The following is a 15991-nucleotide window of genomic DNA, read 5'->3' as shown; positions in this document are numbered from 1 at the left end:
GCCCAGAACTGGGCATTGCAATTACAGCTGAGGCTTCACTGGTTCTGAATAGAGGGGAAGAATCATCGTCCTTAATCTGTGGCAATGCTTTTTCTATTATTTCGTTTCTGGTTGTGATGTTCAGGAAATACTCATTTACGAGGGAAGCTTTCATAATTCAGTATTGTTATAACATTTTCAGGACTACTACTGTGTGACTTCTTTGTAAGGACTGGCAATGCTATATCACAGATGATGCGACTAAGGCTAGGAAACAAATACAGGCTGCATTGATCAGTGAGCTGTAATTTGGATTTGTGCAAGATCAGGAGCTACCTGAATATTCTATAGTAGCATGTTTCTGGACACTCATATTCCCATCAGGCATGGGAAAGTAGTTTATCTGTAAACAGTTGAGTGATTAAAATGAGTCAGTTGACAAAAGCCCTACAATTCTGTCTGGAATGAATGGCTGACTTGAAGTTGTCCAAAAACCCTCCTTGAATGCCTTCTGAAGTGTCCTTTTAAATGTGGTACATTTAAAACTGTTTTAAATCTATTCCTTTGTATGTGATGTACATGTATTTCTTGGCTGGCATATTGCACAATGGATTTTCCTGAGCATATGCTGTTCAGAAAAGGAACAAGGATTATACAGTTTTAGCCTCCACAACAGGATCTGTAAATACTTTAGACTGTGATAGTCTGTTTTGAGGTTAGTGATGAGACATACCTGACTGAAGGTCTTTTGGTTTGTTAATGCTGGTAATAGATCTATTTATGTTCTATCTCAAATGCCTTTAAATCTTTCAAGATAAAGTATACTTGTAATTAAATGGAATTTTTTGTAGCAAAGCAAGTACTTCAAAATATTTTAATACTGATAATACTTTGCATTATGTTAAAGGCAGAACACTGTACATACTGTTCGTGTGGATTTATACAGTTTCCTGTTTCTTGTTTTCAACAGATGGCTTCAATGAAGATGTTTCAGATTCAGTTCCATACAGGCTTTGTGCCCCGAAATGCCACTACAGTGAAATTTGCCAAGTATGTTGACATCTTTTTGTAGGAGACTGGAAGAAGTTGTCTTTGAAACTGCTTAACCTTCCAAACATCAACATATACTGGGAGAGGAAATATAGTCAGTTCAGGAAGTAGATGACTTTGATTGCAATAAGAGTCTTTTTTTACTCACCTTAAGGAAACGAGATGTATTGTTCATTATACACACAATGTACAAAAATACCACCTGTTTAAGATGGGAAAAGTTAACAAATACAGCATTTTTAATGTCTTATCTTAATTGCTTTGGAGTTTTGTTTTGGACTGTAGTAGATCTAATCCAGTTAGCCATCAGTATCAAGAAACTTCTTGTCTGTGTCTTTACAGATATGATCTGGATGCCTGTGACATACAAGAGAAATACCCTGATTTGTTTCAAGTCAATCTGGAAGTAGAGGTGGAGCCCAGAGATAGGCCCAGCTGTGAACAGCCACCTTGGGATAACATGAATATAAAAGGACTGAATCCCAAGATCCTCTTCTCCACCCGAGAGGAACAGCAAGAGATTTTGTCAAAATTTGGTAATGAATCCATTGAAAAACTAGAGAATGTGAGAAGGTTTTCAATGTACTTAGTGTTTGAAGCTTTTGTTTAATTTTTGATGTTCCATTAATTGAAAGAAATCGGAAAGGGTCTTTTTTGTAAATATCAGTTAAAAATATGCATTGTATGGAGGAGCTTAGGTTATCCTCCAGTAATGAGGATTGTAATTATGCTTGTCTTAATTCTACTGTGCTTACATGTGCTTGGTTTCATAGCTTACAGAGCTATGAATAGGCCATTTGCAGGAGGGACTTTTTGCAAATGGGATTGTAACAGTCAGTATTTGTAGGCACAATGTCTTGAAGAGGGTTTATTTGGCTAAACTGGCACCAGTATCATTTCACTTAAAATTATGTGAGCATTCCTCACAAATGGTTTTAGGTAAGAATGTTTTTATCAACATTCTTATGCATAGCCATGTAATGTTGTAATTAGTTTCCTGCACTTTTCCTAATATGTTCCAGCAGACACTATTTTATTATCTGTGTTTGTCTTTATCTGTAGACGCCTGCATTAGTTGCAGTTAATGCTGTTCAGTATCTTTCTTCTTCTCCTGGTATCAATGATTAGCTTTGACATTTTCATTCAGGCTCTTAAGCCTTCTCTGTGTTTTGAGGATAAAGAAGCATGACAAAAATTACTGTGGTGATTTTAGTGATACGAGATCTCACCCTGTGCTGTTAATATGGTACATCTCAAGTACATTTTTTTCATACAAGATAGTTGCTGCTGGCCTTTATTTCTTTCAAGCAGGATATGTGTTGTTTGTATTATGATTTAGGCAATTTTCTATTTAACTTAGCTTAATCCTACTGTGAACACAATTATCAGATCTCTAAAGCTAAGGTGTTTAACTTTACATCATCATTGATGATGGGGTTCTGTAAAGTTACTGTTATTTTCTTAAGTCGCTTCCATTTTCTGATTGATACAGGAAATGTAAGGATTTCAAATTACACTGAAAGTATTTCTTAAGATTGGTGGAAAGGGAATAGGACAAAAGTAAGTGCTGTGAACTGATTTTAAATATACTTGCCATTAAAATTGAATTTACTCTTCCATTAATTATGATCTTTCATATATGTTTTCAGAATCTCTAAGCTACTGCTGAGAATGTGGAAGGAGAGTGAAAAAGTGCTCTCCCAGTTGTGTATTTAAATTTAGACAAATAGGTTTATCCCAGCTGTCCATCCATTTTTTTCAAACAGTGGATGAATATTAACTAATTTAGGAAGTCTTCTTCATTTGTCTTGAAGAAACTTGGGTTTTTTAGAGGTCATACAGCAGTAGGTAACAGCACAACTGAATATTACACAAGAATCACTTGATACCTGATTTCAGTAAAATAAGAAATATAAGAAGCAGTTAATATCATCATACAGTGTACCACCCCTTTTTTATCCATGTTCTTCTTTAGTTGTCTTTAGTCCATGTTCTTCACTGGCTTTGCATATTCTGGGTTTTTCCATAGCTGCATTTGTGTTTTTCTATCTCTTATTGCAGATACTGTTCATAGCTCTTGAATGTTCTAGGGGATGCTTGGTACAAGTGAGGTGTTAATTACATTTTCCTACAAATGTAAATAGAATGCTTGAGATTTATTTTATGATTCTGATTTAACGTCCTAGTTCAAAACTGGGTTTTGCCAGTTTTTGCAGCTGAAAAGAAGTTAATGCTAATTTCAGAGATGGTGGGGGCAGGAGTTTGCAATTGCAGAGCAATAGATTGGAGATAATAATTGTCTTCCTACAGCAGTCAGCTTGAAAGACAAGTATCAGCTGCCATGTGGAGGATTGAGAAGTTTCTCTCTATGGGCTCTGCCTTAAATTCTGTTTTATAGGGAAACCAGAGTTGCCTAGACAGCCAGGTTCAACTGCACAGTATGAAGCAGAGGCATCCCAGTTGGAGCAGTCTTCAGAAAGTGCACCTACTGATACAGAATCCCCTCACAGCAATAGTACTGATGCAAACAACTTCTTTCACTCTCTGGACTGGAAAGGTACAGGTTTTCCTCTGAAGTACTGTGTGGTTTATGTTTGTCTTGTATGCCTTCCAGTGAATGCTTAAGCCTTCTTAGGCAGTAAAAGTCTCTAATTCACTAACCACGAGGAGAGCTATTTAAAGAGTGAGCTTTGTAGAATCACAAGCGGTTATTCTCCTTCATTTGGATAAACACCAAGTAAAGGGGTTTGGTGTTGAGTATAACTTAAATGGTGAGCTAAATTTTTCTTTTTCTGTAAAAATCTTAACCTTAAAGATCTGCAAGGAAGCTTTTCACTCACACAGCTCCACTTTGGCTGAGGAACAGAGGAAACAAAGTAGATTAGCCAGTGGGGTCCATATCAGTAAGTAGGACTAAGAAAATGTAATTTTATCGCACACGTGTAACTCTCTTTTCTGGTTGCTGCTTTGTTGATAAAAATGTCAGCAGCTCCTTATGGTTTTATTGAGTTCATCAGTTACTGAGAAATCTTGTCAGTTCTAAGAGACATAGTGATCTGAGGTGAATGTCCAAGTCAGTCTTTTTTTGAAAAAATTTGTAATACCTATCTGTGGAGTGTCAGATATGGTAGTCAGCTGCTCCTTTGTCTGTCCTGTACAAAGAGGTAGCAGGAGCATGTAGTTCCTTTTTCATCAGTTCTTATATGAGTTTTGGTTAGTTAGGAATTAACTTTGTATGCTGTCACAGTGAAAGTTTCTCTTACCCGAGTCAAAAGAATAATGCTGGTTATTTAAAGATGTTACTCTTTTTTTTTTTTTCCTATTCAAGAAGGAAAAACTCCAGAAAGTGGAATAGAAGACAGCTCATCTAAAAATGATTGTGTTCAGCTGTCTGATGACAGAGAAGAGAGTGATCCTTCAGATGAGGAGTTCCCAGCATTTCCAGATGAAGGAAGTGCAGTTGATGAGAAAGACTCTACTCCAGAAGGAGAGTTGCTTTTTGAAGCCAGTTTTGAATCTCCATCTGCACCATTACAAAAATCTCTTCCTGAAGAGAATGTAGACTTGCTGGGACTAGACTCTGACATTTCAGCAGAACAGAAACAACCTGTCTCAGAAATAAACTCTTCATCAAGTAATGCTGACTTGTTGAATAATCTGTTTGTGAGCAGTGTGTCACAGGTTTCAAATGAGCCCACTGGAGATCTTCTTGGACAAGGAACAGATTTCTTTTTCAGCAGTCAGCGTCCAGCTGCTACTCAGGGTTCATCTTCAGCAGCAGCTGTGTCTTCAGGTATGTGAGTTTAATATCAGCACTTGTCACGTGGGCAACACATGAAAACTGCTGCTTGCATTGTGCTTAGAAAATAAGTACTGTGTTTCAAGATGGTGAATGGTGAAGACATATCAGTCTGTAGCAAGACTATGAATAGAACAGGTGTTACTTCTGCATGAAGAAGTTCCTGTACGTTACCCAGCTATTCTGTTATGTTGCCAGTATCCTGTTAACTTTAAACTTTTGTAAATGGAAAAGTAACGAATTTTCCATTTCAAAGGAACTCAGTATCTTAAGGAATTCTTAGCTTTCCCATATGAATGTTGCATGCTCGATCCTTTTCTAAATCCATAACTTTCCTTGTTAGGGCATAGACTTGTCATAACTTGAACTTTATGTAAAGCAATGGCATTAGATGTACAGAACTATGCTGCTTAGGTCAAATGTCTGCGTGGGATTTTTAAGTGTTAATCACATGAGACTGCTGAGCAACTGTAAATCCTGTAGATTATTGTTCAAATCAGTAGGATAATGATACTGCTAAAAGATGTTTTCTTGCTGGTTTTAATGATGTTGTTGGCAAGTCTGTATCCTTAAAGAGAATGCTACGTAGTGCTGTCTATTTGGTATTTAAGCAGGGTGCTTTAGTTCAGAGATTCTGTTCCTCTCACCAGTGGATGCTCATCTCTTTGTCACTTTTTGGGAATAACAATTCTCTGCCTAAAGTTAATGGTGAGATTTCTGGGAATATTACTCACATAATCTAGGAAACCATTACAAGGTTTTGTTTGTTTGCACAAAGATAATTCATAGGTACTAAAAGCTTTAATCTATAGACAACTAGAAGTATTTTTCACAGAGCATTTAGATGGTTTAAGATGTTTTTTTATTTTGAGGCACTTCACTATTGAACTTTGTTACTGTGGTCAGGGAAGAATAATTGTAATTTACCATTTTTACGTAGGTAGAATTCTATCAAACAAAACCTTGATTACGTTATCTTTCTTTAGCCATGGGTGTTGTGTGAAACATTTTATCAGTAGTTCATGTGTATATCACATTCTTGTAGTCATTTTCATTCAGTGTATTTCATTGAATTGTATTAAGAGAGATACTTGCAGAAGTGAGAATATATGGCCACTGTTGTATTTTGGCATGCACAACAAACTTGAGGTTTTGTTTATGTATGATGCTGTAGTAAATTTGCTTGAAATGTTGTTGAGTCCTGTACAATGTGGTCCTTACCTGAGGATGTGTTGGGGTATTACAGCAGGATTATTCCTTCTCTTCGGCTTCTGAGTGAATCTGGCAGGACTCCCTGGGCTCTTCAGGGGTTTTGACCCTAGAGGGCAGCAGAAACAGGAATATCTAAAGCCCTGATTCCAGCTGACTGTCACATGTTACTCCATGCTGACTATAAATACTCTTCCAGTTAGTTTTTTCTTCACTGGGATCACTAGAGACCTGCGGAAGTCTTACTTCTGTTGGTTTTCATTCTTGGGTTGACGTGTTTTCTGCCCCAGAATCGCCAATGCCTTCAAGTCTGAATGGTAGTATGAACATTTTACTTCATATTCTTTTTAATAGTGTAATAGTCCGTTCTCTTCAAACCTAGTTGCAGATTTGGCATTATAGAGTATTTAATGAATGTAATTCTTCTGTGTGTCAGCTGGTCACACAAACTTAAGATGTGTCTTAAATGGATGAAATTAACAATGTTGTTGAATTGTATGGAGTCTTGATGCTTTAGAAGACGTAGCTGTTCATATTATGTATGGCTGAGGGACCCTTTTTGTACCATGTGAAAGTTCATTTGTCTAGAGGAAGGAATGGGTGGTTAGTCTTTGCCACACAAAATTGTCTGAAGGCTGCTGCAGTTACTAGCATGAGCTTTGCTTCTTGTCTGTGCCATCTGAGGAGTAAGGCTTTTTCAACTTCATTTATTCTACAGTTTGTCATGAGATAATTTTGTTTTCTGCTTATTTTTTAGCCGATCCATTTGATCCATTCACAATGTCATCAAGCTCAGAGAATCAAGCCCTGTCTGGTCCAGACCTCTTTGGGGACTTCCTTCATCCAACCTCAACATCTACAGCTAATACAGTTCCTTCCACACAAAGTTCACTTCCACCTTCTTCCAGCTCAGATTTCTTAAATTTAGGTAAGTGTGCTTCTGGTGTTCTGTTTCTCAACAGTTTCTTCTCTTCTGTGCATTTGTCTTTCAGCTTAGTGGATTAGTGTCTTGATAGATCCACTTGTTGTGATTGCTGTTTTAATTAGCTTTGTACTCTGGAAGTACAGATGTAAATGCACCAAGAAGCAGGTGTTTCCTATATAATGTCATGCTATTATTTATGATGTGACAGGATTTCTAGAATTGCTAACCATATGTTAGGAGTTGGAGTGTCCTCTCAATGATCTAATAACTGAGGATACCCAAATATCTGGAAGCTTAATTTGTAGAGGATAGTGTGCTGTGTTGACTGTATTTAGGTTTTAAAGATTTTCTGGAAACCTTGGAAGACAAATAAGCAAGTCAAGTTATAATATAGCCAGTTCTAAAGTGCAGGCTGAGGCTAACATGCACCTTCCTGACCTGAATGTATTCTGCTAATATACTTACAAAGTACATTATGTAATACTCTAATCTTATTTGTTTCATTTCTCTGATATATTCTTGGCAAAGCCTTTTCCTCATGCATTTATTTTAAAATCTGTTAATCTTTAAACAAAAATCTTTGTGATATATTCAGTGTTCCCATCATTCTTTAAGGAGAAACAGACATTTGCAGAAATGGTGGAGTGGTAGAGCTACTAGTGTTTAAGTTTTTAAAAATATGACTTCCAAAGAAAAGTGTGGGTTCTCTCCATAGGGGTATGGGTTGTGATCAGTCTGTGAGGGCTCTTCTCTGCTGTACTCTCAGTCCCTCTTTCTGTATAGGTGCTTCCCATAGGATACAGTCTTTTAAGAGCACAGCTCTGTGTAGGATGCAGTCCTTTAGGAAGAGATTGCTATAAGGGATATGGTTCTCCCAGGCATGCAGGTCCTGCCAGGAACCTGCTGCTGTGTGGGCTGCTCTCCATGGTTGTGGCTTCATCGAGGACATATCCACCTGTGTAGGGTACTCCACAGGCTGCAGTGTGAATATTTGTTCTTCTAAGGTTTTTTATATGTGTTGCAGGGCAATCTCTGCTCTGGCATCTGGAGCACCTCTTCCCCCTCCTTCTCCACCTACCTTAACGTCTGCAGAGCTGTTTCTGTCATATCTGTCCCTTCTCTTACAGCTGCTGTGCTGTATTTTTTGGGAAAACATGTTTTCCCAAAGACATCTAGTTTGGGAAGCTCAGCTGTGGCTTGTGATCAGTCTGTTGGAGCTAGCTGTGTCTCACAGAAAAGCCCAGGTCTCTTCTCATGCAGACACCTACTTACAACATGCAAGTAGCTAGGAATGGTGGTATCACACACCTTTTCCTGAATCTAGTGATTTCTTCCCAGGGCTTATTGCGTGTAGCTTTGACTTGCCCCTCTTTGTTTAGCAGTTGCTCTAGTTGACCCTGCATCTGAGTGATGCAGTCTGAGTGTTAGATACAGATAAACTATACAGAAAAAAATGCATCATTTGTCTGACTGAGAGAAGGGCTTCCTCTTTGAAATAAAAGGCTACTCAGCTGCTTGCCCTCTCTATCATATTATTAATCATTATATTCCAGCTGTGATTGATTCTGCTGAGAAGATTTCACTTGCCTCCTTTGCAATGTTTTTGTTCTTTCCAGTAGATAGAATGAGCCATGTGTTTCAGTTGTGTACTTGTATAGTGTCAGCTTTATGCCACTATTGCTGTCCCTGTGTAAGGTTACCAAAGATAAATATTTTGCTCAAAAGAAGATCTGATCAATACTGATCTGTGGAGCATTATTTCCACCAGATTCTGCACCTGGGATGCGGAAACCTGGATGCAGGCAGACTGGGGAATGAAGTGCTGGGGAGGAGCACCATGGAAAGGGACCTGGGGTTTCTGGTTGATGGCAGCCTGAATGAATCAGCAGTTCCCTGGCAGCCAGGAGGGCCAAGCATGTCCTTAGGTGCATCAGGCTCAGCATCAGCAGCCAGGCTACAGAGGGGATTGTCCCACTCTGCTCTGTGCTGGGGCTGCCTCACCTCGAGTGCTGGGGGCAGTTTTGGGTGCCCCAATATAAAAATGGACACTAAGACATTAGAGACTGTCCAAAGAAGGGCCATGAGTATGGTGAAGAGCCTTAAGGGGAAGGCTAATGAGGAGCAGCTGAGGTCACTTGGTCTGTTTCTCCTGGAGAAGAAGAAACTGTGGGCAAACCTCATTGCAGTCATCAACTTCCTTGTGAGGGAAAGAGGAGGGGTCTGCAATGATCTGATCTCTGTGGTGACCAGTGACAGGACCCAAGGGAATGGCCTGTAGTTGCGTTAGGGAACATTTAGGTTGGATATTAGGAAAAGGTTTTTCTCCCAGAGGCTGGCTGAGCACTGGAACAGTGGGAAGTGTTCACAGCACCAGCCTGACAAGAGTTCCAGAAATGTTTGAAAAACACACTCAGGCACATGGTGTGATTCTTGGGGCTGTCCCATGCAGAGCCAGAAGCTAGACACTGTGATCCTTGTGGTTCCCTGGTAGCTCAGCATATTTTATGACCTTAGCCAAAATCTGCCTCACTGGTGGGGCAGGACCTCTCAAGAGGAGATTCTCTAGCTGATGTGCTCCAAGCATGTCATATAGAGTGGGCTGTTCAGGACTGTGTCATTTCATTTCTGGTTTTTAGCATTTCCAACACTATAGACTCCACAGCTGGGCAACCTATGCCAGGTTTGGGGAGATCTTAGACGAAAGAAAGTATTTTTTAATGGAGTTCCCTGTGTTTAAGTTTGTGCCCTATTGCCTCTTGTCCTTCCAGTGGGCAGCACAGAGAAAGAGTGTGTCTCAGTCTTTTTTTGTTTCTTCACATTAAATATTTTTACATATTTATAAGAATGTTCCTGGTTCTTTTCTCCAAGTTGAATAGTACCAGACCCTGTTATCAGAGAGGACACAGAAAAACCTTTTATGTATTAAATTAAAGTGGGAAAAATAAAATATGGATTTCTGTTCACTAAATGTTTATCTGCAACCTTAAGGAGATCACCATCAATAGTGAGTTGTTAACAACATTTGAGCAAGTAGAGGAAAAAAAGGAATATTTTTACATCTGACTTCAACGCTTATTGTTTTGTGCTTACTCCTAATTTTATTTGATAACTTGCAGCCTGGTAACTGTATTAGGATACCTGCTATTTTAATGTAATTTCCGAAGCTTTCTGTCAACATAGGAAAAGATACTTAAAATGTACCCATTTTCTCTTCAGCCTGCTCTTTTACGTTGATTTCCCTATATTTCTCTATTGAAATGCAGTCTTTAAAAACTGTATGGAAGTGGAGGAACTGGGGTAACATTTCATACTCCTTTACGTTTATCTTTCAAATGAGAGCTGCTATGTGTGTTTAGCTGAAGGATGTATGTATTTGAGCCTTTAGCATTCTATCCAGTTACAGGTATCAATTTTATCAAGTAAGTAAGGCATATTAATGATTATGTTGCACTTAATGTGATTTTTTGACTACTGAAAGGACAGGATCACTAGTAACTGGAGAAAAAAGGAAAAATAAGAACATATGTCAGTTCTCAACTGACATACTCAGAAGAACTGTGTTAAGTGAGCAGAAGTGATCTTATGTGAAAACATAAGATCATTAAAAGGGATAAAATTCTTAAACTAAAAATAAATTAGTAGTAATGGCAGTGACCATTCAAAATAAGCTGCAGTAATGAAATTTGATGACTCTACTGTTGGAGCACTTGTAAGTGTCTAGAATGAAATTTTAGTGATGGATAAGCTTTATTTGTCAGTAAATGATTACTAAACTACTATAGGTACCAGGAGAAAAGATGTTTCAGTGAACACAAATTCAAGACGTGGAACTTTAACCTTGTATTTCTCAGATGTTGGCTTAAAATTTAAATCATAGCAGTTTTAAAATGAAAGATAGTTCTTACACAGTATCTGGTCTTTTAAGTCATTCTATCCTGTAATAGGAAAATGTTGTGCTGTTGCTGCTAAACAGCTGTGTTTTAACAATGTAACTTAATTTTCTTCTGTATTTTTTAAGTAGCAGATCATCTTTAATGCAGGCTGAGTCAAGATATACTTCCCTCAAAGATAGCAGGAGATTTGGAAGGTGGTCAAAAGAAACCTGAGTGATCAGTGTAGTTTTCTCCTGAGGAGAAGTTAGTTTCTGTGAACTTGAGTTCTCAGACAGACTTTAGATAAGGTTAAAAAAACCTTGCATCATACTAAACCAGCCTCTTGGTTCACAGAAAATCCTTTTGTCTGTGATTAAAAGATTTCCTGTAGACATGACAAGTTAAATAAAGAAAACCTTATGTGAAGCTCTGTGTAGTAAAATGCAGGTCTCTTATTTTGGGAAGCTGGAAAGTGTGATCTGATTACCACGAACTTATTCTTGCATCCTGGCTTGGTTTGAGCAGTGCCAGTAAAGGACAGCGTTCTTTGCCGAGACCTCCAGTGGTTCATTGCTGTATGGCTAGGGATTTTCAATATGAGACAACCAGGTTTGGGTCTGCATGTTCATCATCTTCATTGCTTCCATTTTTGGAATATTGAGCTATAGTTCATGTTTTACCATTTCTTTAGGAGTTCTGCTCCTTTCTCTTAGTGTGCTTGTATGAATTGCAGTGTGTCAGCTACAAAAATAGAGATTCAGCATGGTTTTATCATACCTTTTCAGAATATGTAGAAGTCAAAATATCAAAGTCAAAAAGTTGATAATGCTTTTTCTTGATATTAAAATCCAACAAAATGCCCACACTGTAGAGTTAAAAAGAAGATAGCATAAGAACAGTTTCAGGAGGAATGGGTTATCTGTTCAGTATATTGTACATTGCATTGTTTCAGATTTTTCTGTTAAGTGTAGTGGTTGTATATGAGCTTTTACTATTAATAGTGAATTTACCGGTGTATGTAGCAGTAGGCTACTTCCTGCTTAGTTCAGCGTGGGGGAGGCAATGAACTTGACTTCTCTTAAGCCAACTGTTATAAAACAGCTCATTCCCATAGTATGTTCTCAATCCTTCAAATGCATTCATCTGTAATTTAATTTGTTCTTATTTCTCTCAATTTGTTTTCATAGTAGTTAATTTCATATGATAGTGTTAATTTTATTATGCTCCTGTAAAAAGACCTTTAATAGCAGAGACTGTAGAACAAAATAATTTCTGGCCTAAAAATCAATATTAGTAGTAGTTGAAGGCCCGCTTAACTTTTGGGAGTGGAATATGGTACAACAAAGTTCTAAGCCGATGAACAGGTGCTGATTTGTAGCCAGCGACACTGTGGTTTAGTGGATAGCTGGGGTCCCGAGTATTGACACCAATATGTATTGTTTCTTCCATGGTTTCAGAGGCAGGGAGATGAAGCTTGGGTGTGGAGAAAGGGCTGGAAATGGTGGGTACGTCTTGTGTTGTATTCTGATGTTTTCCCTCACATGCAGCAGAGAGTAGTGCTGTAATACAGGCTTTTGGCAGATATTTGTTGCACAGTATTTGATGTGCTCACTTTGCAGCTGTGAGATCTAATTATAAATTATATTAGTAGCTTGAGGTACTATAGGGGTGTTTAATTTGCTTCTAATTATTTCCTTAATTAAGAGGATTTGATACTAATATTTAGAATGTAAAGCTGAGGTGCTGAGACAAGTGAAAGGCTGTCCTGTAGTAGCTGAGATTTTCAAAGCCTCAGAATGTTACTGCTTTTGTAAGGATGGCTGGGTCGACCCTATGTCTGTGAAATGTCTTAGAACACCACTAAATGTGCTTTACTGAAATATCCCCTCTCCCTGTTGCACTGACAGTTGTTATAGCATTAAAGTAGTTACATTCAAAAGCTGTCCTGCTTCACTATGAGTATCCACAAGCTCTGCTAAGGAGAATGCTCCGAGCTGGCATGCAGTTTTGAGTGTTCCATGCATAGCATTTCTCATTCTGAGGATGGCTCACCTCATAGTTTGTGTGAGTGTGTAAGTGGGGAATAATTCAGAAGTGTCAGGGATGGCAGTTATAATACCTTTAAATGGGATATGACATTTTCCAGGAGTTGGTGGCAGCACTCTTGCATGCTTTTAAATACGACAATTTCATTTAGATGTCATGGTGTATAGAAAAGTGGTTTTTATCCATGCAGCTAGAGATTCTTAACCTCTTCCCAGAAAAAAATCACTCTTCCTGTATCCTGCTCTTCGATTGTGTGCATTCATTTGTGTGTTACACCTCAAAGAGTGTATTAGTTGGCCAAGAGGCCCCTTTGTCACAAGCAGGCTGAGTTAGGTAAACCTGCATTTTGAAGTGACCTGGCTTCACCTGTGTAACACCCAGACTGCTGAGTGATAAAGAGCACCATTCATGGAGCACTGCTGCTTTCTGCTTACCAGCTGTGTTGTCAGGAACAGCAGTATGCCTTAGATCTGTACCCGAGCTAGTCCTTTCGGTCAGGGGACCTAAGCTGTTGAATTCATAGCATTGCCTGTGCATGAAAATACCTTACCTATGCAGTGTGTGGGATGTTTTAAAATAGAAATGGAAGAATTCCAGTGGTACAACCCTTCTGAGTCCTGTTTGAGATTGTTACCAAGAGATTTAAGCAAGCTGTGTAGCTGACAATGTGATACACATTCTGTTCGTATTGGCAAATATATATACTATTATTGTGGTTTTCTTAAACATGAAAACATTTACTTTTTCTTCTGTAGGCAATTTGACACCAGAACCACCTAAAATATCATCATCTACAAGCCACCCAGATCTCTTAAGTGGGTGGGATTCTTGGGCAGATTCCTCAACAACCAGCAGTGTAGCATCACCACAGCTGAAGCCTGTTTGTGAAGGTATTATGATATTAAATTTTTCCATTAGAGGAATACTCCAGACCGTGTCAGTTTAATCACCTGAAACTGCTGAACGTGTCTTCGTGCGTTTTTGCTTTGCTGCTTAAATGCTCCTTTAGTAAGACACTTGTGTAGTTTTTCAGATTAAAGTTCAAGACACAGAAATTAAATTGTTTCAATTCTCTACAGTAATGGTGATTCTTGTAATGGGAAAAGGTGTTGTGAAGTAGAATTTTGGGGAAGTTTGCATGAGATGTTGTGTCGATACTATTTTTATTCTTTCACTCAATTTCCAAACAGACTAGGTATGTGATGTGTCTTCTTATTATACAGGCCAAGCTTTTACCACCGGAAGCCAGTCCAGTGTGTCTTCAGGTTTGTCTTTTAGCCAGGCGAAAGCTCAGAACTTTGATCCTTTTGCTGATCTTGCCAATCTGGGATCTGGTCTTCCAGGTAAGATCTTACTTTTGATAGGCTATGTTTTTTAGGGCCTCTACTGTTTGATTTGCTTCTTGTACCTATAAATGGTTTTCACAGCCTATCAAAGGAAGTGTTTCTTTTTAATTGTCAACATCGAGCTTGAGATATTTGCTGAGAGCTGGTGAGTAACAAGAAAAGATTGAATCTTCCAGATATTTTTAAACATCCAGAGTAGTATTTCAGAAGATAACTACAGCTGTGATATAAAAACAGTAAAAGTAATTAATGCTTGAGAATAGAGTTGAGATGGTAAGAGAAACCAGGAGTCTCTGATTTAGTAACCGAGCATGAGGTTTCTTACCTAGCATTGATTAATACTGTTCTTGAAGGATTTAAAATGAAAGCAGGATTGAATTAGTTAATTATTTTTAGTTCCAAAGTAACAGTTAATTCAGTACTTTCCTTTGAATTCAGTAGACTTTCATAGCTCTGCTACTCACATCTACCCTGTTTGTAAGATAAGCACAAATCAAGGGCCATACTTTGCAAACCAGTACCAAAAACACTATAAATGCTTGCATTCAGTTTGCAGTGAAGGGCACAAGGAGTTCTGGAAGATAAGAAACATTGCAGAATAACTTTTGTTCCCAGGTGTTTTATTGGCCTGAAACTCAGGAATTTAGTCCTGTAGCACTCACAAGAGAGCTGCAGTCCTCGCATTTCAGAACCAACACTGCCATAACAAATGTGACCAGCTGCCCCGAGTACACAGAATGATTCAGAACAGCCTAGTGTCACTGAATTGGGCAAACCTGCTTTTCCCTTAGCTTGGAGCTGATGGAGGTTTTACCCTGTTGCCTTGGCAGTTAGCACTGTGTATTGAATTGAGTGGAATTCTTGTAGAAACACCAGATAGCATGCAATGTTTGACTTCTTGATGTTGCTTGGGCATAAGCACTGCAAAATTCTGGTGTTGAAGCAGTACCAATGAGGCTGCTTTGATGTAAAAAAATTGTTCAAAATTTTCTAGTTTAATAATTCAGGTTAACATGGATTATTTAATGCACAGATAATGTGACAGTAAAAATAGTCACTTTATTCTTGACTTGAAGATGTAGGTATAGGCTACACTGAATCAGATGAAAGAAATCAAACTAATTTTAGCAGTACTTGGGTCAATTCATTACTCTTTCAGTTAGCTTTCAATAGGAAAAATGACTGCATTAAGAAGTAGCCAGATGTCACTGTCCTAGTTAATGTTCCCAGGCTTGAAATGAATTTTCAGGGCATCACAAGAACTGGAATTCAGTTCTGGAATACAACTGGAATACGACATTCTGTTGTATTTTTCATAGGAGTTTTTTGGCTTTCACATACAAGATGCTGTTCTGAAAGACAATTTATGAGAGTACAAGCTGCTTAAATATGAATGCTATATAAACCCCTAAAAATAGCAGCTAAAGTAATGAATACTGGTGTATTAGCATACTGGTAGGATACCGATAGTTTTATGTGCTGGTTGGTGTTATCACACTCTTCTTTAGGAGTGGTCTTCTTTCAGAAAGTAGGAGTGTGGTGTTGAAAAGTTTTTGTGAGCAGTGAGGCATTGACTTGTCCTACAGGAAGAATTTGTTGGCCTTGAAAACTGCAATAGTAAACGTAGAACGCTTTGAAAGAATAGGTGAAAACCTAGAATGCTTTGAAAGAATAGGTGAAAGAGATAATTTTTCAATATGCAGATTTGCTCTGACTAGTGACAATTTTTTTTCTGTAAATTTCACAAGTTGTCAATGACTGAAAA

At 38.2% G+C, this 15991-nt stretch overlaps 1 protein-coding gene across 2 annotated transcripts in view; it reads left to right on the top strand.

The window, feature by feature from the left end:
• The window catches only part of GAK (cyclin G associated kinase), a 67177-nt gene that overhangs the window by 41926 nt on the left and 9260 nt on the right, over positions 1-15991 (top strand). Inside the window, exons 18-24 of one of the 2 annotated variants that reach the window (XM_058043481.1) lie at positions 950-1029; positions 1372-1565; positions 3428-3586; positions 4361-4822; positions 6795-6965; positions 13636-13770; positions 14104-14223. In XM_058043481.1, the coding sequence (XP_057899464.1) occupies positions 950-1029; positions 1372-1565; positions 3428-3586; positions 4361-4822; positions 6795-6965; positions 13636-13770; positions 14104-14223 (1321 nt within the window). Of the gene's footprint in view, positions 1-949; positions 1030-1371; positions 1566-3427; positions 3587-4357; positions 4823-6794; positions 6966-13635; positions 13771-14103; positions 14224-15991 lie in introns of both variants that reach the window. The other variant, XM_058043480.1, reaches the window with a different exon arrangement.

This window comes from Melospiza georgiana, chromosome Z (genome assembly GCF_028018845.1).
Source record: "Melospiza georgiana isolate bMelGeo1 chromosome Z, bMelGeo1.pri, whole genome shotgun sequence".
In the NCBI taxonomy this organism is placed as follows: domain Eukaryota; kingdom Metazoa; phylum Chordata; class Aves; order Passeriformes; family Passerellidae; genus Melospiza; species Melospiza georgiana.
Note: the sequence above shows the minus strand (reverse complement) of the source record. Positions and strands in the feature narration are given on the sequence as shown.